Source organism: Kogia breviceps, chromosome 1 (genome assembly GCF_026419965.1).
Source record: "Kogia breviceps isolate mKogBre1 chromosome 1, mKogBre1 haplotype 1, whole genome shotgun sequence".
Classification (NCBI taxonomy): domain Eukaryota; kingdom Metazoa; phylum Chordata; class Mammalia; order Artiodactyla; family Physeteridae; genus Kogia; species Kogia breviceps.
In genome coordinates this window covers 167,683,431-167,708,043 of record NC_081310.1, presented here as the reverse complement: position 1 = coordinate 167,708,043, position 24,613 = coordinate 167,683,431, and the positions used below count along the sequence as shown (strand labels likewise).

At 49.5% G+C, this 24,613-nt stretch overlaps 1 protein-coding gene across 1 annotated transcript; it reads right to left on the bottom strand.

The window, feature by feature from the left end:
• Positions 1 to 16,615: 16,615 nt before the first annotated feature.
• CLDN19 (claudin 19) lies at positions 16,616 to 21,717 on the bottom strand. Its single transcript, XM_059074590.2, has 5 exons — positions 20,999 to 21,717; positions 19,592 to 19,756; positions 19,398 to 19,482; positions 17,471 to 17,623; positions 16,616 to 16,739 (listed from the first exon to the last, which is right to left on the bottom strand). The coding sequence occupies exons 1-5, from the start codon at positions 21,219 to 21,221 to the stop codon at positions 16,691 to 16,693; spliced, it is 675 nt and encodes a 224-aa protein (XP_058930573.1). The 5' UTR covers positions 21,222 to 21,717; the 3' UTR covers positions 16,616 to 16,690.
• Positions 21,718 to 24,613: the final 2,896 nt, after the last annotated feature.

Below are 24,613 nucleotides of genomic sequence, written 5' to 3'. Positions count from 1 at the left end.
TGTCTTTGTGTATATTTCTGCCTTGTTTCATTTTAGTTTATAAGTACTTAGCTGGTTATAGGACCCTTATTAACTTAAATCTATCTGTAGATAGGTGGTACTCATTGGTATTTACTCAGGAAATTTTTTTAAATGTTTAATCCTTGATTGAGTAGCATGCCTGTGGGCCCGTACTGAAAATTAGAAAGTATTTACTATGGTAATCTGGCCATTTTCCTTTCTGTGAGCTCTTTTTACTGGGAGGCAGTGGTAAAGGAGAAGAGAGAAGGCATGGTCTAGTGGAGCCTAACTGGACTCTAATCCTTGGAAGCCATTTATTTGTGCCCGACTGTGAGTTACTTCAGCCTGTGGATTGAAGGATACCCACTTTAGTTATCAGATGCCTGCCACAGAGAGTGGTGTACTCGGTTAACACAGTTCAGCTCCTTTGTGGGCACTGGAGATGGTAACCACAAGTAATGGAATGCTTGTGTGAAGTCTGCTTAAAGAACATAGAGGTCAGTGACATTCATTTTGTTCTCAGCACCCTTGTAACCTAAGCCTATTCTGGCCGCTCTTTTATAATGTCTTATTAAAATGCCCTTTGGCTTCCTTTGTGGAATAGTTAACTGCTATCTAGAGACTAATTCTGGATCATTCTGGCCAGCTTTTGAGGCCTTGGGGTTATAGAGTCGGCTAGAGTGGCATATCCGGGAGTCATACAGTGCTGTGTGCCTCTCCAGAATGGGCTCGGGATTCACAGAACTGAGATTTGCATTGCACTGATAGTTTTAATTCAGGGGACTGATGAATAAAGGGGGGGAAAAAGCAAGTGGGCTAGGCCTAGTATCAGTCAACACTTTGAAATGCCTTTTCTGAATTTGGGACCACCTCTTTTGATGTTGAACACTGCTGATGGTATGTAGTGGGTTTTTTTTATAGTTGCATACAGTAGGATATATGTTGTGGAAATGATGCCAACAATGCTTACATAATCCAATAATGTTAGAATGTGATTTAGAAAACCATGGCAAGGAAGAAAGTTTTTTGTGATGCAGTCTTGCTGCCAGTGTGCAAACAACATTTTTTCTTTCATGTGTATTTGTCTTGTGTGAATTCACTTCACTATGTGTAGGGATTGGGTAGCCTGTGAGTCTCTGACAGCTGAGAGAGTGCATTCAGTCTTGCAGGTTTAGAACCTGGTCTGCTGTTCAGATGCACCAGCATGAGACTCTGGGGAAGTCGGTACTGTTTACTAGAAGAGGGGTGTTGGAAGCAATGCTTTGCAGCAGCAACAGCAGTGATTTGCTCTGTGACGACCTTCCTTAGCTTTTGACACTTATCCTTGAGTTTGGTTCTCCAGCTGTAAGGGTTATGAATACCTCATGTTCTTGGAGACCCATGTGACTGGAGCAGAGAGTATGGAAAGTGCTAAGGGCATGTTGTCTTCTTTTGTTCTGCTCAAAATTAGGTGAGAATGCTTATGGTTTCTGTTGAACCTTGTACTAGATGACCTAGGCAGTGAGGTAAGACTTAAGGAATAGGTGGTAGTGGTAATAAACCAAAAGAGCTTGCAGTTAAGAATGGATAATTTGTTAGTAAATGGCTAAAATTTATTTTGTATAATAAATACTGTAGTATCAAGGAAGTATATTTAGGACTAACATTTTCCAAATCTCTGGGAGGAAGCAAGACCATTGAAAGACATTAAAGAAAAATGGACATTTATGTGTTCATGAATATTGAGAAATGTCAATCCATCTATTCAAATTAGGTTCAGTAAGGGACTTCCCTGGTGGCCCAGTGGGTAAGACTCCATGTTCCCAATGCAGGGCACCTGGGTTCAATCCCTGATTCAGGGAACTAGGTCGCACATGCTGCAGCTGAGACCAGGTACAGCCAAAATAAATTTTAGAAAATCTTTTTTTAAAAAAAGATTAGGTTCAGTAAAAAAAAATAATTTGGGGGGCTTTAGAAAAGGAAGAAGAGAGGTTGGAGGTTAGAGGAGAGAAAAAAGTGTAGTTGTCTTGGAGAGTGGGAAAAAAGTATACCAGAGAAATAGAATTGCCAGTAGGTGGAGGGTTGGGTTTAACCAGAGCTTGGCCAGCTGAATCTAACAGGAGGAAAAGAGCAAAGGTAGTGAAAGTAAATGCAAGGTTATTGTTGATGCTGTTGTCCCCCAGCATCCACTTCCCCCATCCCCAGATCCGGGGGTGAATCCTGGGTAGCCAAAGTCAGTAAGAGTACAAAGCCATCTTTGGTGATTGGAATTATCCAGGAGTTGGCAAGTATTCCAAATTGGCCCAATGGAGTAAGAGTACTAATTTAAGGGAGCTGGAAGAATATGAGGTGGTGCCCTTAGCCTGGCATACTCGACCTGGAGACATGTGGCAGTTACTGGTAGTGGCAGTTCAGGAAAGGATCATGTGAGTAGAAGACAGGAGGAGGGAGACAGTACTGGACATGAAGAGGTCAAAGATAGACCATGGTGTTCAGTGAGTGTTGCAGTTCCCACAAGTGTTAGTAGAAGTGGATGTGGAGAAGGCCCAGGAATGTGAAGGAATGCTGCTGGATAGTGGGCTTAGCTTGAAAGCATGGACTTCAAGAAAATTTGTGTGTAGAAGTGGCAGTGGTGTAATAGACTTAGCCCACTACCAGACACCACAGTACTTGGTGTTGAAGAAGAAAAAAATCATCACCAAAAGGGCTCCGAGGGAAGTAACGTCCTAGGCACGAGTCTGATTAGAGGTAGAGTAAGAGAACATGGAGAGAAAAGGCCAGTGACTGAACCCAGAGGTCACAATGGAGGGTTTGGGAAGGGAGCAATGTTGGGTCAGATAAGGAGCAGGGGAGAGCTAATGGGAATTGTAGTGGCATTGAAAGGGAATCTGGTAGAGATGAACAGGCAGGTGTAGCCCATGACAGGCTTAGGCCTGAGGTTCTGCTAATGGAAGGATTAGTCTGACACTAAGGCTGGTAAGCTGGCTTGTGGCTGGGGAAGGAGCATTTTTGTTAGGAATTCTGCCTCTCCCTTCTCTGAATGGTGCCTCAGATATTGGAAGGCCTCCTTACGTCCCATCAGTCTGGCTGCCTGGTTTGTTTGTGTTGTTTTTTTGGTTTGGTGGTACGTGGGCTTCTCACTGTTGTGGCCTCTCCCGTTGCGGAGCACAGGCTCGAAACGCGCAGGCTCAGCGGCCATGGCTCACGGGCCCAGCCGCTCCGTGGCATGTGGGATCTTCCCGGACCGGGACACGAACCCGTGTCCCCTGCATCCGCAGGTGGATTCTCAACCACTGGGCCACCAGGGAAGCCGTGACTGCCTGGTTTTAAAGGCTATAAGTGATACAAAGAAGAGAGTCAACTTAACTTGCACAGTATTTACACCTATCCAAGTGATGTTTTAGTACTTCTTACTGGTTCGGGGCAGCCAGCTATACAGCCCTTCTGTGTGGGCTGAGAAGCTGGTGATAGGGGATATGGATGATTTTTATTTATACCTTTTTGGCAAGGTGCAACTTGCAGGGATCTCAGTTCCCTGGCCAGGGATCAAACCCGGGCCCTCAGCAGTGAAAGTATGGAGTCCTAACCACTGGACCACCAGGGAATTCCTGCAGATGATTTTTAAATAGAACGATTTTCATTTTAGATTGCTCTGAGACAAAATAGTGGCCACTTTGGACATTGCTATAGAAGTCCAAATAGGATGAGACCATAGATAAGGCAGTAGGAAAGAACATCAAATTTGAGATGTTCTCAGAAATGGGGTTGACAGATTGAGGTGACTAGTTGAATGTGGAATGAGGAAGAGGGAAGAATGGGGCATGATTGCAGAGTGGTGATACAGATAGTGCCACTTGCTGGAATAGAGTGTGCAAAGGGGAGGAGTCTGTTTGGTTTCAGGCATACAGAGTTTGAGGTGTCTGGGGCATCCATAGGGAGTATGTGGGAAGCAGATTTGGAGCTAAGGAGTGAGGTGTAGGCTGAAGCTGAACGTTTTATGCTCATCAGGTGGCTATTGAAATCTGTGGTCATGGAGGAAATCACATCAGAGCATCTGGAGGCCCAAAGATGTGGGAAATCCAGGAAGGGGGGGACGTCACAGAATCTTAGAGAACTAAGTGATTCAGCTGGCATCAAAACCAAAAGGTCCAAGAAGGTGGAGGCTGAAAAGTGTCCACTGGGCTTAGTGACAGGGAGACTAAGGATGAGAGCAGCCCTGTGGAAATGGGATGGCCCCAGACCCAGCAGGTTGAGGGGTGACTAGGGCTGCTACTCCCACAGCCTTCCCCATCTCAGCAACAGCCAGTTCATCCTTACAGGTCCCAGCCAAAACCCTCGAGTCCATCCCGACTTCTCACTTTTTAGAACACTCCACATCCAATGGGTCTGCAAACCCTGTTGATTCTGCCTTTAATATATCCAGAATTGGACCACTTCTCACTACCTCCGTCCACATGGGTCCAGACCTCTGTCATCTCTCACTTGGATTATTGTAGTACCTGCTAGGTGAGCTCCCTGCTACCTTCCTTTTCCTGTCCCACCCCTCTCCAGTTAATTCTCAACATAGCAGCCAAGGTGTCTGTCCTCTTAAAAGCCATGTCAGACTTTGGGGTCACTTCTCTGCTCAAAACCTTAGAGGTTTCCATTCTTTCTTACAAACAAAACCCAGCATCCTGCAGGAGGCTTCACAGTATGTCCCCATTTGTCCCATTCCCACTTTCACTGCTCTCCCCCTGGTTTACTCCCTTCCAACCTCACAGGCCTCCTTTTCCTTGAATGTGCCAGCACATTCCCACCTCAAGGCCTTTACACTTCTGCCTCTTGACAGGAAGACTTTCCCCAGAGAACTCCAGTATTATAAATGGCTTTCTCCCTGTTATTTTGGGGAAGGAATAGGAAAGCCATCCCTGACCACTCTGTTTAAAATAGCAGCCCCCTCCATGCCCAGATCTCTTGACCACCTTCCCCTGCTTGATTGTTCTCCATTGTGTATATAATCATCTGCTAATCAAAATTGCATATTTTCTGTCTTTGCTAGACAGTAGTCTTCAGGGCAGAGATTTTTGTTTGTTCTATATCCCAGGATCTGTAACAAGAGTACAGAGTGAAAATTCAGTGTGTTGAAGTTGGGAAATGGGATGAAGGAAACAAGGGCTGCTGCTGGAGGGGCAGATAAACTAGTTACGTTAGACTATATAATTTACGTGTTAGCTAAATAGGAATCTCTTGAGAGTGAAAGGGATTTGGTTGTCAATTACACTGGGATGAAAGGACTGCCCTAGAATGACCAGAATGGGAGTTCTGGTCACTCCAGAGAGAAATAAATCTGAGGAAAAGGGTCTTTTAGGATGAGACATGTTTATGTGGGGTTGAGGGAAAAGGAGCCAACCAAGAAGAGCTTTTTGATTATAGTACAACCATATGCCTCATTTACCCTGTGCATAAAATTCAATTTTCATATATTTGAGACACCAGGATGGAAAGTGATTTGGAGTCAGAAAACCTGAGTTCCAGTCCTGCCAGTGAAACTTCACCCCCAGAGCTTCAGTTTGGAGCTACCACATTCAGTACTGAACATTGAAGTGTTTCTCAAAGTAAGGTCTATGGACCACCCACAAGAAAGTCAACAGATTCCTGGATCCCACCATCAAACTGCCTAATCCAAATGCAGGGGAGGATGAGCTTTTAAAATCTTAAAGAGATAAAAATAGTACCTACTCCCTAAATTTCGTGGGAAGATTAAGTGAGAATACCTTACGTTTTGTTAGTGCGCAGTAAATATTGACTTATTACAGGAATATTTTAAGGATCAACTTAGATAAGAGCTCTGAAAATTATAAACTGAAATTGTGGCCATGAGATTATGACTTGTAGATCTCTAACTACAGATAATATAATTGATCCAAGATGCTTTGCTCTGAAATCTACCACGTTTTTCTTGTGGCCATGCTTTCCAAGTGCTCCCAAGCCAAGGAGTAGACTCAGCAGAGATTCTAAAGCAGTCCTGTTCCTGGAAGACATGGAACTCCTCTGACAGCCAACTTTGGCTCAAGGACACCCGTGATGGCCTTGCCAGACTTCCATAGGCTGCATGGTAGTCTATGATTCTGCTACCCAATATTCCTTCACTTTGGATTGATGGCTCCCCTAGCTCACTCCCCAATTTTTTGAAAGGTGTTTCCCTAATAAAATCCTTGCATTTTAATCCTATTTGGGAGTCTACTGTTTCGAGAACCCAGACTAACATCATGAGCATCACAGAAAAGTAAGGAGGTAAGGATTCTGGGAAGATGGCTGCATGTGAAGCACCAGGAATCCATCCCCCTAACTTTGACAACCAGTACACAGGTAATACTGGTCTGATATAACTATTTTGGTACTGTGGAGTCTATTGAAGGCTTGCAACATCCAGGGAAGACTTATAGTAAATTGAGATTAATTGGGGGAATTTCAGCTCTTAGTTCAGCTGAGGCTACCCATCCCCCACCCAGCTCAACCCCATGGCAGGCAGGCGTGCACATGTTCCTGGAGCACCTTGCACATATCTTGCAGCAGCCAGGGTGAGCAATAAGGACCCCGTCCCCCAAATACTGGGGCTCTGTGTTCTGACTAATCAATCAGATCCTTCTGATGGAGATGCAAACACAGATAGCAGCCGTTGTTGTTGCACTTATCCCTGCTGTTGCAAGCCCCTCCCTTCCAGCTGAAGTGACTTCAGGGGATATAAATGACTGGTGCCTACCGCCTCTTCATTTCAGTCTTTTTCCCCTGTTGAGAGCCAGACATTAAAGACTAGGACAATCAAAAGCAATCACATAGGGCTTCCCTGGTGGCGCAGTGGTTGAGAGTCCGCCTGCCGATGCAGGGGACACGGGTTCGTGCCCCAGTCCGGGAAGATCCCACATGCCGCGGAGCGGCTGGGCCCGTGAGCCATGGCCGCTGAGCCTGCGCGTCCGGAGCCTGTGCTCCGCAATGGGGAGAGGCCACAACAGTGAGAGGCCCGCGTATCGCCAAAAAAAAAAAAAAAAAAAAAAAAAGCAATCACATATATGGGGGAAATTAGAAAGTCACTGCACATGCACAGGCTGAGAAGAGACCTGAAAATACCTTAAATTTACACCTCAAGCTGTTGGCCCAGGGACAGCCTAGAGCAAAAGAGACAACAATACAGCAAACTCTGGAGAAGAGAGACAACCTGATTTCCAGGGTTACCACATTATTAGATTCAGTGTCAAGTTTTTAACAACAATAACAAATCATAAGGCATACAAAGAAAAGAAAATATGGTCCAAAGGAAAGAAAATTAAGCCAACAGAAACTGTCCCTGAGAATGACCTGGTGGCAGATCTACTAGACAAGGGTTTTAGAACAAATGTTTGAAGATGCTCATAGAACTAAAGAAAGATGTGGAGAAAGTCAAGTAAACAATGTATAAACAAAACAAATACCAGTAACAAGATAGAAAACCTAAAAAGAAACCAAAAAGTTCTACAGCTGAAAATTACAATAACTGAAAGTATTCACTAAAGGGACTCAAAGGCAGATTTGAGCAGGCAGCAGAAAGAATCAGTGAACTTCAAGATAGGAGAATGGAAATTATTGAGTCTGAGGAACAGAAAAAAAATTTTGAAGAAAGGTGGACAGAGCCTAAGGGACTCTGTGGGGCACCATCAAGCAGACTGACACATACATTGTGGGAGTTCCAGAAGGAGGAGAAAAGGACAAAGAGAATGTTTGAAAAAATAATGGCTGAAAATGTCCAAAATTTGATGGAATATGTGAATATAACCACACAAGAAGCTTAAAAAACTCCAAGATGAACTAAAAAAGACCCACACCAAGACATACTAAAAACAAACTGTCAAAAGAAAAAGACAAAGAATCTTGAAATCAACAAGAAAAAAGCAGTCATTATGTACAAGGGATTCTCAGTAAGATTATCAGAAGATTTCTCAGAAACTTTGGAGGCAGAAGGCTGTAGCTGATATATTAAAAGTGCTAAAAAAAAAAACTGTCATCCAAGAATCCTATATCCAACATATCACAAAAGGACAGATTCCGTATGATTCCATTTATATGAAGTACTTAGATTAGACAAAATCGCAGACAGAAAATAGAATAGTGGTAATGAAGAGTTATTGCATAATAGGTATAGAATTTCAGTTTTGCAAGACAGAAAGAATTCTGGAGATGGGTGGTAACAGTGTTTGCACAACAATATGAATATACTTAATAGCACTGAACTGTACACTTTAAAATGGTTTAGACAGTAAATTTTGTTATGTGTATTGTACCACAATAAAAAATTGAAACATGATGGTAAAGATGCTGAGGAAAGATATAGAGAAGAGTAGGCTTGAAACAGAAAACTATTCAATAGTTTTAGGGTCTTACAGTGATTGTCAGATTCTGTACAAAGGGAAGTTAGATGGCCTAAGAAAGAAAAACTTTAGTGGAAACAACCAATATTCAAAGGCTTTTTCATTTGTACATCTTTCTTTCCCATTTTTGTAAAAATATCACAAAGCAAGATTCATGTGCTCATTATACAATTTTTGGAGTATATATTAAATTAAAACAAAAAAAATTTTTTAAGGAGGTGATATAATAATTTTAAACCAGCTGTGGTATTTTAACATTTAATATTTTTTTGTTAATTTCTATTGTCATGAACAATCACTTTCTCAGAACAGGAAATAATAAAAATGTTCTACTTGAGTAATAATTTTTAAATGTATTCTAAAATTATGTGAGGGCACTCTGACAAGATGACTCTTCCACTTCTGGTAACGTTGGACCAGCTCTTCTGCTGAAGACTGCTAAGAACACTAGGCAAATAACGTAAGCTGCCACAATTCCGAGAACTGGCCTCAGGGAAATGGGAATAAACCAACTCTGGAACTGAAGACTAACTGTACTTAAGATGACGCTGATCAGACCATTGGTCTTGATGACCAATTTCAGGATGACTGTCAGAGCTGACTGTGCTGTTTCTGCATGTAGGCCCCTCCCTCAGCCTATAAGAGCTCTTACCCACTGATTGTCAGCTGATCTGGAAGTTTAAATGTTTGCTGGTCTGGAAGAGGCAGCTGTACTGTGCTAGAGGGAAAAATTTGGAGTCCGGGCCCACCAATTGTGCGAACCCTTGTACACTACCCCATGATTTGTGTGGAGGACTTTGCATGGTTGTACCGTGGTAGTAAATTAAACCAACCCTCACATAGATTGCAACCTGACTTGGAGTCAGGTGGGGGCCCAGAAATCTCAAGCCTTAAACTTGGATAAAGGTGATCCTGAATTGCTGGTTCCACTCCCCCCACCCCAGGCACCAAGCTAAAGCAAATAAAATATTATTTGTGGAAAATTATATAATCCCAGGCTTTGAATTATTTCTACAGATATTTTCCAGGTGCCAAATCAAGCATATATTCAAAGATAACTAGGCCTACAAGGAGACAAGTCGTCATGAACAAGGACCAGCAGAAACAGCGGACAATGGAAAAAGACCCACAGGAAGCCCAAATACCAAAAATATCAGACACAGAATGTAAAGCGACTATGTTTACTATGTTCATTAGATAAAAGGAGAAGCTTGAACATTTTAGGTGTTATGGGCTGAACTGTCACCCTCTCCAACCCAAATTCATGTATTTAAATCCTAACCCCAGTACTGCCAAATGTGACTTATTGGGTCATAGAGTCTTTAAAGAGTTAAATGAGATCACTGAGGTGAGGCTTAATCCAATACACCTGATGTCCTTATAAGAAGAGGAGATTAAGACATGGACACAGGCAAGGAAGAACCATGAAGGCACCAGAAGAAGAAAGGCTTCTACAATCTAAAGAGAAAAGCTTCAGAGTGAAACCAACTCTTGACACCTAGATCTTGGACTTTCAGCCTCCAGGAAGGTGGGGAAATAAATTTCTGTTGTTTAAGCCACCCAGTGTATGGTAATCTGTTGTAGCAGCCCTGGCAAACTAATAAAGAAGGGAACCAGAGACTGTTTAAATTGACACAGCAGATTTTTAACGATTAATCGGTGGAAATCTGAGAACATAAAAATACAATACACCAAAGAAATCAATGGACAGGTTCAGAAGCTGATTAAACACAGTTGAAGATAAAATTAGCAAATTCCCTGGTGGCCCAGTAGTTAGGACTCAGCGCTTTCACTGCCAAGGGCCTGGGTTCCATCCCTGGTCAGGGGACTAAGGTCGTGCAAGCCGCGTAGCGTGGCCAAAATATAAAACTTAAAAAAATAATAAATAAAATTAGTTAACTGAGTGACAGTTGAAGGAAATCATCTGTAATGAAGTACAGAAAATTAAAAATGTGGAAAATAGAGGCTAAAACCTAAGAGATAGAGAATATAGTAAGAAAATCAACCAGTCTGTAACTGGAGTCACAGAAGAAAGAAAAAATGAGAAAATTGAAGAGATAATGGCTGAGACTCAGTCAGAAATGACTGGGGTCGGGAGAGGGGGAAACATCAAAAGAAAGAGTCAAGAATCCCAAAGAGGTTAAATAAAAAGAAATCCACATCTAAACATCAAAAATGGTACCACAATTTTTTTAAAAAGCAAAAGAGGATATATTACAAGGAACCAGGGAAAAAACAATTACTTTCAGAGGAGAGACATTTAAGCTATTTCATTCCTCAACAGAAACAATGGATGCCAGAAAATAGTAAAATTATAGTTTCAGAGTAGTAAAATGATATCTTCAGCGACCTGAAAGAAAATAATTGTCAACTTAGGATTCTATACACAGTAGGATATGAAGGTGAAAAAAAAGACATTTTGAGACAAAAATGAGGAACATTCACAAGCAGCAGACCTGCACTAACAAGCTGAAGATAATGATCCCATTTGGAATATTAGGAGATAAAAAAGGAATGAAAAGCAAAGAAAGAAGTCCTAAACCAAGGCTGCCTACCTCTGAGATGGGGTAGAAGCAAAAGCTGCCTGACTCTAGAGAAAAGTAGGAAACTCATTACTAGGATCCTGAATAGATACAAAACAGAAGTCTGCTGCCTGATGGGAGGGCAGGAAACTCCCTCCCCCACAAGCCCCACTGTCATTACAAGGCAGAGTTCAGATGTTCATGTGCACAGGGCCTGTCTATGACTAAGGCTGAAGCAGAACTGAGAAAAACTCCCTGCCACCAACATGAGCCTTACATCATAAAGCGAGCAATGGCAAGCTGCTGCTGGGGAAGGGGCAGGAGCATGGAGACAGATTCCGTCTTGTGCAGGCATGCAGGAAGTATTGAATGCTGAAGCTCAGGAACACTAAGAAAAACTGGATTCCAGGTCTCAAACTAAGCACAAGGTATCAGCAGCCCACTATCATCAGAAATAAGGAATTGATTAGACATGCTTATCAAATGATGACATAGCAGAGGATAAAGTCATGAACTCGATAAGTTGGTAGAAATTATACAAACAAAACACAGAGAAAAACATGGAAAAAGCAGAACAGACTATCGAAGAGCTGTGACACAATATCAAGCATGTGACTGAAGTAGCAGATGAAGACAGGAAAAATGTAGCAAAAGAAATGTTTGGGGAAATAATGGCTGCAAATTTTCCAAAGTCAATGAAACCACAAACCAACCACAGATCCAGGAAGCTCAGAAAACCCCAAGCAAAATGAACACAGAGGAAAAAACACCCAGGCACTTCATGGTCAAACGTCTGAAAACCAGAGATGGAGAAAATATGACAAGCAGCCAGAGAGAAACAAAGAAGCAAAAATAACAACTACAGCAGTGTTTTCATTTAAAAACTACGTAAGCTAGAAAGCACTAGCATGACATCTATAAAGTACTGAAAAGGATGGGGGACGTCAACCCAGAATTATATACCCAGCAAAATCATCTCTCAAAAATGAAGGTGAAGTAGAGATTTTGTTTGTTTTCATCATAGGTGAGTTCAAAGCTTTCATTTCCATCTCCATCTTTGGAGGCATTTTCAAGTGCCCTCTTAGAAGAGTGGCTTTCCAGTATTCTAGCTTTCCCTTAGACTTAAAAAAAAAACTTTCGATCTTGAAATAATTTCAAACTTTAGAGAAAAAAATGCAAGAATAGGTCAAAGCATTCCTGCATGCCCTTCACTTAGATTGCCCAATTAATATTATACTGCAACTATTTGCCTTGTGACTCTTTCTTCATGTGTATTTATGCATATTTTTTTCCTGATGCCTCATTATTCTTCTAGTACTTGTGTGTGATTTCCTAAAATACAAGGACAATGTTCTACAAAACTATCTGTTCACAGTGAACTAAGTTTGATATAGTACTATCATCTCAACCACAGACACCATTCAAATTTCACTGGTTGTCCCAAGAATGTCCTTTGTAGGTCCAGAATCCAATCCAAGATCATTCATTGCATGTAGCTGTAATATCTCTTCAGTCTCCTCGGTCTTTGCTGTCTTTCATAACTTTGACAGTTTTCAAGGGTACTGGCAGTTATTTTGTAGAATAACCTCAATTTGTATTTGTCCATCTTAAGTAGACTCAGTTTATGCACGTTTAGTAGGAATATCATATAAATGATGCTGTGTTCTTCTCAGTGCATTATATCAAGGGACACACAGTTTTGTCTTGTCCGATTACAGGTGGTGTTAACTCTTATCACTTAAGATATGCCTGCTCTGTTCATCACTGCAAAGTTAAATATTTTGTACTTCTTAGTTAATAAATTACTCATATTACTTGGCATTTTACTGTAGAGCTTTTTCTTCTTTACCCACTTATTTATTTATTTATATCAGTATGGACTAGTGGATTCTTATTTTTTTATTCATGGAGTTAAAATCCATTACTGTTATTATTTACTTTGATACTCAAATTGTTTCAGATAAAGCCAGAGGGAACCCCTTTAGTCTGGCTTCTGTACCCTTTAGACACGTCACCATCATTCCCTGAGCACGTTCTTACTTTCTGGAACGAGATGATCCAAGTTTATTTTGTACTTTCCTTACCCCAGCCCTTGAATCAGCCATTTCTCCCTGGAGTTCTGCTACCTTTTAGTAGAGAATGGTATTCAGAAATCAAGATATGGGTTTGCCCCTGGGGCTCATTGTTCGTGGCCTGTCTAGGGAATAGAGCTCACAGATATATGTACAGTCGACCCTCAGCACCCATGGTGTATTGGTTCCAGGACACCCAGCCCCCTCCCCCGCCAACCACAGCCATACCGAAAATCCCCGGATGCTCAAGTCCCTTATATAAAATAATGTAGTGCAGTCGGCTCTCCATCTTTCCAGGTCCGCATCCATGGTTACAGAAGGCTCTGTGTATGTATATCGCACACCTGTACATGTACATACACACACAACTATATCTATTTCTACATTTATCTACGTATATAAAAAGCTGTGTGTTCATCCAGATACGTCCAATTCCAATCCAACTCCACAAGATTTATTCTAGTCTTCCTTGTTTCCATCTTTGTAAATCCGTTCTCTGACAATGAGAAGCCTGGCTCCCATTATTTTCAGTGTATTTACTTATTTGTTCAATCTCCTTATACGTAACCAATCTCTGACCCTGCCAGCCAAGGACTCTTCAGCTTTGTGGTGACCACATGGGCCACTGCACAGAGAGGGAGAGGCAGTGCTTCAGGTTTTGACTCTGTGATACCATAGCATCGTGTCAGCCCTTTGATGCTTTGAAGAATTGTTTACCCTTTCCTCAACATTTTTTTTTCTTTTTAAAAAAATTTTATTGAAGTATAGTTGATTTACAATGTTGTGTTAATTTCTGCTGTACAGCAAAGTGAATCAGTTTCCTCCACATTTTTAGTTGTTTTCAACAAGACTGTTGTCCAGAATAAAATTGCCTGCAATAGTCTCATAAATTGAAATAAATATTATTTTTATGTGCCCTATGAGGAGAAAAGGTCAGGAAGCACTGCTTTGGGTGTTGTCCATTCTCCATGTCCAGTGTTGCCTGGATCAGGTTTCGCTGTGGTTCTGCATAAGCTTGGCCAACTCTGGGCAAAATCTTAAATTTAACCACTTTCATTATATCTGGTATTCAGTGGTAGCTCAGTTGCAGTTCTCAGTTGAAATCTAGAAAAGGAGAAGCAACACACAGCTCTCCCTAGCCCAAACTTCAGTATGTGTAGGAGTCACCTGGTGGTCTCCTTAAAATGCTGAATCTGTTTCACCCAGTCTGGGGTAGGGCCTGAGATTATGTATTTCTAACAAGTTTCCAGGGGATGCGAATCCTGTGGTTGGAGAACTGTGCTCTGAGTAGCAAGAGTCTCTATTCATCACCTTTATTCCAGTGGTCAGCAGGGAGGATACTAAATTATACAACCAGTAAAACTTAGACGTATTTTTAACCTTTAGATTTTTTCATTTGCACACGCACACACACACACACGCGCGCGCGCACACAGAAGAGCAGAGTGAACCCCTAAGTACCACTGGCATTTACCAATCTTATTTTATAATTTCTCCTGCTCCTGACCTTTCTATTCCTAGAGTATTTTAAAGCAAATCCAGCCATTATATTGTTTCAGTGTGCACCTCTGACAGACAAGGCTTAAAAAAATAATAACCACAGTGTCGTTATCACATAAAATGAACAATACATATAACCCCAAATTAACCATAATTCCTTGACATCATCTAATACTCAGTTCCTAGCCATATTCTCAGGTTCAGGCAGTAGATGAGTGCACTGGTCAGCTACTCCAGCTCCCAGTTCACTCCCCTTAGCTGAACACCTCTCGCCATGGTACTTGGCCTTTCCTTCGGAGCTGAGGGCACAGGTATATCCCTCCCCAAACTGTCTTTTATGGCTTGCCAATTTCATTCTTGGAGGAACTCTGCTAATAAACAACAGCGCAAGCTTCAGGATCATGCCCTTTGACCCATCTTCCTGGGTCTCCTCTCAGTCCTCTAGCCTTGAGGCTGGGATAGGAAACAGGAGAGCTGGACAGTTGGCCCTGTCACAGGTTGGCAGCCAAGGTGACCGTGATGTAGACATTTGAAAGAGGAGAGACTGGGGGCAGTGGGGAGGGCATCAGGCCTCCCAAACTCTTCTAGCTGCAAACTCTAAACTTTTCCCAGGCTTCGTCCCCATTGCCAGGACCCCACTCCATTGTTAATCAGTGTACTGATTGGGTTGTGAGTGGTCAGCTGACTCTCCAGCTCTCCAATCTCCGGCTATAGCCACAAAAGTCTTCTCTTCACGAAGGATCACACGGAAGCTTGTTTCCACCCTGACTTCATGCTGCCCGCTGGCCCAGAGCTTGTCTCTCTCACAGCCTATCCCTGAAGCAGCCAGCACACTCTATCCCGACATTTTCCTACCAAGTCCCAAGCCTCTGGTGGTCCCTGAACCGCAAGAGATGACACGTGGTTTCCCAGCCAACTGCTTCCTGACCAGATGGTGAGGGCATCCGAATCCCCCCCCCTGGGACAGAGAGGCCAGCCTCTGGGCTCCACACCCCACCTGCTCAGCGACACCTGGAACAGGAGCCCTCAAAGCGACGCTCCCTTTCTAGGTTCCAAATTTGGCATTAGTCAGGGCTCTTCTGGCTGTGTGTGACAGAAATCAAACGCACAATTGTTTCAGCCAAAAGGGGTTTATTCCTTGAGAGGGTGTGTGGATCTCATGAAACGGCCTGGTCCCAGGAAACGCAGAGGGAAAAGGGCTTCCTCTTGTCTGTCCCGCCTCTTCTTGTACATGAGACCCCCTCAGAGGGGCAAGAAATGTGGCCCCCCCAGCCCCAAACTTCAGGCCTCACAGAAGTGCCCTCAGTGCTGCTGACCTCAGATGCCCAGGTCCCCCTCAGTCCCATTAGGTTGGGACGCCTGGGGTGGGGGGTGAGCTAGGCATCAGCTCCCCAGGTGACTCGAATGTGCGCACCCAGAGCCAAGAACCGCTGCTTTATAGCGTCAGGCACCCAGAGAGACTCTTCTGTAGTTCTTACTCATAGTTCCGGGGGGCAGGGCTCAGGGGCCCATCCCCTCCAGCCCCTGAGGCGCCCCTGTGTACGTGTAGCCGCTGCCACGCTGGGGTGCCTGTGGATGATCCCACAGCAGCTCTGCCATCTCCCTCCCACCCCTACCTTCTCCTGGAGAGTGCATGTGCGATAGTCATCTGGTCTGACTTCACCTCTCAGAGGCACGTCAGGGGAGAAGGCTGAGCTGTGTCCTTAGGATCTGGTGACTTGGTGGGAGATGTCCCAGGACAGGTTGTGGAGGAAGCCAGGACAGAGCTGGCTGAGGAAGGCAGGGGAAGGCAAGGGACAGTTCTTTCCAAGAGCTGTGGTCAGCTCTTTCCACTCAGGAGAGACAGAGGGCAGAGGCCAGAGAGAGACTCGGGGTCCCGGGAGGATGTCTGGGATGGAAGAGGCCTGAGCATGAGGGCAGGGGCTGATCTGGGTTAATTTTCCCTTGACTGGGGGTCTCCAATCAAGGAGGTCCTGAACCCAAGGACAGGTAGGGAGGTTCCTGATCAGCTTGGATGTGCTGTGTAACCCACACTGGATCTGTCTCCCTCTTTTTGTGCCCAAGGACCCCAGGGACCAGCTCTGACCTCTCTGAGCCAGGCCCTACCTTCATCATACCAGGGACAGATCAAATGACACTACAGTCAGGGCTGGATGTTCACTTTTCTTTCCAAAAGATACCAAGCACCCAGTCTAGGTGTGGCAGGGGGACAGAGCCAGGCTGGGGAACCTGGACATTACACACCCAGGGGGCCCTTGGTGGAGGCAGACAATTTAACAACTGGTCTGAAAGTCAAAAGAGAGGAGAGCTGGTTAGCCGGGGGAGCAGCAGGCAGTGGGGGGTGGCGGGGGCTATGGGGTTCAGGCACGGACCCAGGGACTGGCCAATGTGGCTCACAGCAGCCCCGCCAGGGCCCATTTCTGGGGCAGGGGTGACATGGCCTGGCTTAGCCATCTGTGTGGGTGTCCATGCAGCGCTAGGCATAGAGCGAGACCTGAATTCAGAGGCAGCAGGGCCAGGTCTCCTGGTCTCTCTGAACCTGTTTCCTCGTGTGTAAATCGGGGACATTGGTCCCCCAGCACTGCCTCCTTTGTGGGGTTGCTGTGAGGAGCCCATGGGCCGGGGGAGGCGATGGGCTCTGGCCACCCCAGGGCACTGGGCACCCAGCTTGTCTTTACTGCTGTGTCCTCGAGGCCCAGCACAGAGAAGACACTCACATAGCCTGTCAGTGAGTAAATAAGTGGTCGTGAAAGGGACTGCAGCTGTCTGGGGTGTGGACAGGTCCACGTCCGTGCTTGCACCTGTGCTGGCCGTGCGCGTGTGCGCCTGAGGGCTGGGGCCTGCCTCCCACCTCTCTCTGAGTGTCTGGGTCTGAGTCTCAGAGCGCAGGGTGGGTGCCTGGGTTGGGGACAAGTTGCTCAGAGCCTAACCGGGCTGGGGGGACACCCTGCGCCCTCCTGGCCCTGCCCGGGGGTGCTGCAGGGGCCGGCAGATGCTGCGCCGGGCTCAGACATACTCTCGAGCAGCCGCCGAGGGGCCAGGCCGGTAGGGCTGCGGGCTGCTGTTGGATCTCTCGGGCTCCTGGCACGTGCAGCAGAGGAAGGAGCCGCCCAGCATGGCCAGGCCGGCGGCGGCCCAGCCCAGAAACAGGGCTGGACCAAACTCGTACCTGAAAGGGGTGGAGGGCGCCATCAGGTGTGCCTGCGCCCCCGCCCCGTCCTCCCCCGGGGGCTCCCGGCCTCCGCCCTGGCAGAGCAGAGGGCGGGCTGGACGTGGGGAGCTGAGGCTGGGGCCTCACAAGCGTCCTCGGACTCGCCCGGTAAGTTGGGATGAGCGCTCATCCTTCCTCCCGCCCCTGCCCCAGCACATCAACACCACCCGGGGCGACCCAGCTCAGGCTGGGCTGCTCCGCGCAGCCTCGAGCCCCTATCCTCCTCGGCCAGATGAGGGGGCGTGGAGGGGCCCATCAGGCCCGTCGGGGAGAGGAGGAGCGGGGCAGTCCTGCCACCTCTCTCGGTCACGGCCTGGCCCACGGAACTCGCCGCCGGGCTTCCGCCGCCCTCTGGAGAAGGCCAGACTCCTCCGCCGGCTCCACCTGGGCACTCCGGCCTCTCCACCCACAAGCCCAACGGGCCAGCCCGGCGCCCCCTCTGCAGCGCCCGGGTTTCCCCACCTCTGTGCCTTTGCACGAGGCGCCCCCTGCCGGAGCGTCTCGCCTCCTGTGCTCCGCCTCCAGGGCCCCAGTTCAGATGCCACCTTCTCCGAAGGCGTCCCCTGACCCCCCTCCGCTCGCCGCCTGGCGCTGACTCTCACTGGGTGGCTGATCAGTTAGTTCCTCGTTTGTCTGGCTCCCTGGGGAGCAACTTGAGGGCAGACAGCACCGGATTCATCCATGTGTCCAGGGCCCAGCACAGGGCCTGCAACTCAGGCAGCCTTGCGGAGTGTTGAAGGGACAGGAGCAAGCACCAGCGTGGCATCTCTGAGCAGAGCTACCTCTTGCCTGGCAGGTTTTCATGGCTAGAGTTGCCAGCCCCAGGGAATGAACCTCACTCCTGAAGTCTTCATTTCCTCCCCCTCTCCACTCTGCTGCCTCCTCCAGGGAGCCCTCCTGACTGCAACAGCCCAGGCATCTCTTTTCTCATTCTCCCTCCACCCCAGGGCCCAAGGGCTGTTGGGATGTTTGGGGTTGAGACTATCCCATTCTCTGCTCCCCGCAGAGCTGAGAGGTAAGGGAGGGGCCAGGCCCTTCACAGAGCCCCCTATTCGGCCCCAGTACCCTGGCCTTACAAGTCCTGACCACTCTAGCTCCTAAATATCTCTGGGCCTACTCTCCACTGCTAGCCCCCGGCGCCAAGCCCTCTGCTCCAGACCTTTTCATCAGCACCTTACTCCCTCCCCACCATTCTGTGCACCACAGCCAGAGGGACTGTCCTGCCTTCCACACCAGGACACAGAAAAAAACCTTCCTATGGCTGCAAGGCCCTCTGCCATCTGCCCTTAGGACTTTTCCAGCCTTGTCTCTCCGGCCCAAAGTCACTGTGCCTCCTACAGAAATAACAGCCCAGGCACTGTGCTAAGTCCTTTACCTGCACCATCTCACAGAACCCTCACAACCACACTGAGCTACGTCCTCGGTCCTAGCTGCCTTTTACAGGGGAGGAAACCAGGCACAGAAAGGTTAAGGAACTTGCCAGTCACACAGCCAGCCCGTGCAGAGCTGGGATTTAAATCCAGAGCCAGGGCATTTAGCTCCTGGGATGGCGTTCAGGGCCCAGCCACAGCTGTTCCCCACTCCAGAGAGCTTCTCAGTGACAGCACCTGGGGCTCATCCATCCCCTGTTTTCCCCTCCAAGTGCCCTGCTGGACAAAGGCCAGTGGTCCCAGAGGAGGTGGAGTGGGAGACCCAACCTGTTCCCTGGCCCAAGCCATGCCCTGGTGCTCACCTGGCGTTGACAGGTGTGCTGGGGTTGAAGAACTCCTGGGTCACCAGTGTGGCATACCACGAGACGGCCGTCAAAGTGCAGAGGCCTAATGACAGGGGGGACAGGTTCTCAGCTCTGCTCTGGCCTCCAGAGGGCCCCCCAGGATGGGGCTACCTGCCATGGTCAAGAGGATGGAGGAGGAGCCAGGCACTCACCCGCCAGGAGGAAGAGGGCACCCCCAGCGATGGCCACTCGGCCCTTGGCGATGGGGTTGCTATCTCCGACCCGGGTGCACTTCATACCGATGACACTGAGGACCATGGCCACGAAGCCCAGGAGCACGGCCACCACCATCAGGGCTCGCGCTGACTGGATGTGACCTGGATGGGATGGGAGGGACTGAGCGGGGGGGCGGGAGAAGTGGGTGGGTGGGAGGAGCCTAAGATGGGAGGGGCTGGAGCCAGAGCAGGACGCTCCTCCTGGGCTACTACCACCTGAGGCAGGTGTGAGGGATCCTGAGGGCTCAGGTGACTACAGGGCGGGAGGGCAGAGCATGGAGGCTGAGCCTCACCATTTAACCCCACCGTTCGCTCTCCCTGGAAGGTTCTTCCAGGTAGTGTGTGGTGACAGGGTGATATGAGTTCTCCCATCAGCTGCTTTCTGGCCAGGCGCCTCCCTTTAGGGCCCACCCCTCCCAGGCAGCGGGAGGCAGCTTCTCAGGTCTTTCAGATTCAGCAGAAGGAGGAGCTAGGGTGTCTGAGGCTCAGCTCAGCCCATGTTGGCCCTGGGACAGGGATGCCTCCCCCATTGTCCATTCCGACTCTAGTTACCTTCCCCTGTGCCCTTTGAGTCACCCATGGTAGCTGTATGCCTGCTGCCGGCGTCAGTCCCGGGCCTGGGGGGCAGCTCAGGGGATCTGGGTCCCTGAGGGAGGCCAGATGACCTGCCTGTTCCGGAGTGGCGGGGGCCATGTGACAGCAGCCCAGCTCAGGCCTGTGCGGCCCCGGGGCGGAGGGCGGGCGGGTCGGCCCCCAGCCAGGGGTAGAGCTGCAGTGGTGCCTGTTTACGAGCCAGCTTGTCAGGCTCAACCCCTACACCCCAGGGGGAGGACAGCCACCCGTGTGCCCAAGCGCCTGGGTGTGGACGTGCATGTACACGTGTGTGGCTGTGTGGCTGTGCGTGTGGGTAGGTGCACCCGAGTGCCAGCATACTTGTTTACATGGCAGAACTGGCAAGTAGGTGTGTGCACACAGTGTGTCTGCAGAGTATGGAGAGAAATGGAAGGAAGGGTCCTGACTTAGAGCCTCTGAGTGCCGGGCACTCATCTCCTCTGACCCTCCCAGAGTCCTGTGAAAGTCCTAGTCCCCTTTCCAGATGAGGACAGAGAGGGTTAGTGACTCCTTCAAGGTTACAGTGGCAGAGCTGGCATGTGGACCCATGGCTGCTGGAACCTAGAGCCCCAGCCCCCAGCAGGGCACCAGGCTGGCCTGGATCTTCATGAGTGCATGGGGGGCAGGGGCTGGAGAGAGCAGCCCAGGGCAGACAGCAGACCGTGGGAAAGCTTGCTCCAGACCTCCCAGCCCCATATCCCACCTCCCCATCCCAGCGGGCATGAGGCCTACCTTCCAGGGCAAGCAGCGAGTCATAGAGCTTGCACTGCACCTGACCGGTGCTCTGGGAAGCGCAGGACATCCAGAGCCCTTCGTAGAGGCCCACGGCGGTGATGATGGCGTCACCTGCGTAGGAGGACTGCTTCCACTGCGGGAGCGCTGTGCTGGCAATGATGCCCACCCAGCCACCCAGGGCCAGGAAGTAGCCCAGGAGCTGAAGGCCTGAGTTGGCCATGGCCCAGGGGAGGGGATGGGGGTTCCAGGGCTCAGGGCTGGGCCAGGGTCCCTGGGTGGGCCGAGGTCATGGCCAGGTGACAGGAGCAGCTGGGTTGGGGGTGGGGTGCAGCAAGTGGTCAGAGGCTGAGAAGGAGAGGTGACAGCCCTGCAGTGGCAGCAGCAAAGGCAGTGGCTGCAGGCTCTAGAATGCTGGGGGAGGCCCGAGCTGGAAAGGCCAGGGGCCCTCCCACAGCCGCCACCTAAGCCAGGGCAAGGTCCCCAGCAAAGCTCCTGCCCAGCCCCCGGGGGTGGGGTGTGGGGCGTGGCCAAGGTGGTGCCCCTCCCCAGGGATGGAGAAGGGAGGGGCTGTGAGGAGTGACCCCCCCCGCTGGCCTTCAGGGCCTTTCCCCTAGGGAAACCCCTTTAGGAGCCTGATAAGAGTGCCCTAAAATTCTCCTAATTCCTATCCCAAACACCAGCCCTGAGATGATGGACTTTGCCCTTGCACTGCTGATGTGACCCTTGGAGTTTTCTGTCCTCTGACTGCAGGACAGAAAGAAAATGGAATTCCAATTTGCAGGAGGTAAGACTAGGGTTAGACACTGAGGAGAATTTTTTGGAGTGGGTTCTGAGGTCAGCTATGGAGAGACTGGGTTGGGGGGGTGTTGGGGAGTGGGGGTCCTTTGTACCTGGGGCCCATGTGTATCAAAAACAACGGAGGCCAGACTCAGCGTGGGATCTGTTTGAGATCTGAGGGGGGCAGAAGAGGGACCCCATGAAGGCTGGGACAGGGCTGGCCACCAGCCAGCAAGGAGCCTGGCAGGGAGGTGGGAGACAGCACCAACCTACTGGGATCAGCCTGAAGGAAGGCAGACTGTTCAGCCCCTTTAATCCCCTTGCTGGCTGGCTTAGCAGCTCCTGCTGGGGCCTGAGGCACAGGCCCCTGAGCCCCCAGCTCCAGAACAGCCTGGTGGGGAGCGGTGGCCTCTGCACATTCCCGGGGTTCAGGCTGCCCCCTCCTAGCGCCCCACCTCCCCTCCTCTCTCCCGTCCCAGCTCAGCCCCCTGGAGCAGGGGAATGTTTAACTCTCCTCGACCTCATTAGCAATCCCCTCACGTTCAGTTCGGCTCGCCAGGCGTGGGTACAGGGGAATGTCACAACCCCGCTCCCGCCAGCCCCCCCGGCGCCCCCTCCAACCCCAGCAGCCCACGCGCCCTTTGCCGGACTGCACTGGGGGAAGGCAGGGTCCCGCTGCAGACCCTGGCCTCCTTGCACCCCCGACCCAGACCCCCTCCGCAGGGACAGCCCCGCCCGCTCCCTCCCTCTCATTCTTCACGTGGCTATGCAAACGAGAGGGTGCCCCGGCGCTGCAGACAATGGTGCCCTGTGCGACCGCCCGCGCGTGGGCCCTGGTATGGCCCGCGGCCCCGCGGCGGCCAGCTGGGGGAGGGGCCTGCCCTCGAGGGGGCGGTGGGTTCTGCTGGGCGGGCCTGCGGTTCCCGACACTGCTCCCCTTCCCTCTCCACCCCCTCACCCCGGCCCTCCGTGCTGGGAAGGCCCGAGCCACGTGGATCTGTGCCAACGCAGACCTGCTTCCTGGGGCGGCCTGCGCGTCCCCCAAAGCTAGCGGGGCCTGGATCCGTGGTACAGAAGCCAGTCCCGAATTCCGATTCCTCTACCACGGACGGTGAGAGACTGTTTGATGGGAATGCGCAGAGGACACAGCCAGAGCCCAGGGTGGAGACTCCGGGGCCGCAGGGAGCTCCATTTCTACGCGTTTAACCGTCTAATCCTCAGGGCAGCCCCCGCACGATGGGCGTCCCTTCACGGATAAGGAGCCGAGGCTGAGAGAGGTGACCTACCCCAAGCTAGGAAGCCAGGGTCTGGGGGCCTTTCCTATCAGATCTGTCCACCCCATACCCCGCCTTTCTGAGGAGCACTGGGAGGGGCGAGGCTGAGCTGGCTGTGGAGCCTCGTCCCACCTCTAAAGGGGACGTAGGCTTCGCGGAGTCACGAGGGAGCTGCCCAATGTCTGAGAGAGTGTGAGGTGCGTGCATGGGGCGGCCGCGCAGCACAGTGATTCCCGGAGGCCGGGTGTCCCTCTCCCAGCCTTCCGCAGGGCTCTCTCTGTAAGGATACAGGGGTCATTCCGGTCCTGAGGAGCACCTGAGTCAGGTCTCTGAGCCTCGGGATCTTCAAGGCTACAGAGAAACAGAGTGTCAGAGCCACACAGCCCTGGAGACGGGGACTGCAAGCCCCTCCGTTGACAAATGAGGAGCTGAGAGCCAAAGAGGGGAAGCTAGCCTCTTAGGGTCACACAGCTGCCCCCAGGGCCTTCTCACTCCTCCACCCTGGGCACCCCCAGAGCCCTCCCCAACACCGAGGACCCGGAGCCACTTTATGATCCAGAATGAGGCTCACATATCCCTCGGAAGTGCTTCTTTAAAAAAAAAAAAAATTTACTGGAGTGTAGTTGATTTACAATGTTGTGTTAGTTTCAGGTGTACAGCAAAGTGAATCTGTTATACAGAAGCTCTTCTGTTTATCCCTTCTGTTATTTGAGGTCTTGAGTCTGTTCTACCAAAACATCCCCTCCTGCCCCGATGGCCTTCCCTCACCAATGTTCCAAAGCCCTTTGGAATTCAGATCCCGCTCCTGGAGTAGAGTTCCCTAACCCTGTGTAGCTTCTCCATCAGGACTCCAACCACCCCAGTGCCCCCCTGCAGTCCAGCGACTCCCAGGCATGCAGGGAGAGCAGGAAGGATCAGGACCCACCCCAGCTTCCATTAAGAGCTAACTAGAAACCGCCCTGGGGTGTGTCACGCTTCACTGTTTTAAAGGTGCTTTCACTTACGTTATGAGAAGCTTGGGGGTTCTAGCTTTACCTCTGCCACTGAAAAGCTGTGTGATGCTAGGCAAGTCCCTTAGCTTCTCTGGCCCTGGTTCCTAAACTGAAAAATCGGGATAATAGCATTCATCTGTCTGGGTCATGAGGGAGTTCACAAGAATCGAGATGGGCGAGAAGTGCTTTTGGAAAACATAATATGCCTGAAGAAATGTGGCTAATGAAAGCTCAGTTCCAAAAGGACTGCCTCCTGGGCGGTCTCCCCCTTGTGCCCTCACCCTGGTTGCGGGCGACTGCTGGTGGCTGATGACCCGCTGCCCCTTCCTGCCTGGCAGCGCCTGGCAGGGCGGGTGCTTTGTAGGTAGATCTGTGCTGACCACTGACTGATGGGTGTGAGGACGAACGGTTTCTGCCTCCCTCCCAGTGAAACCCTGGAGCCCCCTCCCTGGTCTTCGGCCAGTCAGGAGGGCCCGACTCCAGCACAGTCTCTGCAGCCACCACCTGAAACCTTGGGGGCTCAGGAGGAGGTGGTGCTGGTCAAACTCCCCCCAACTCTGAGTCTGACT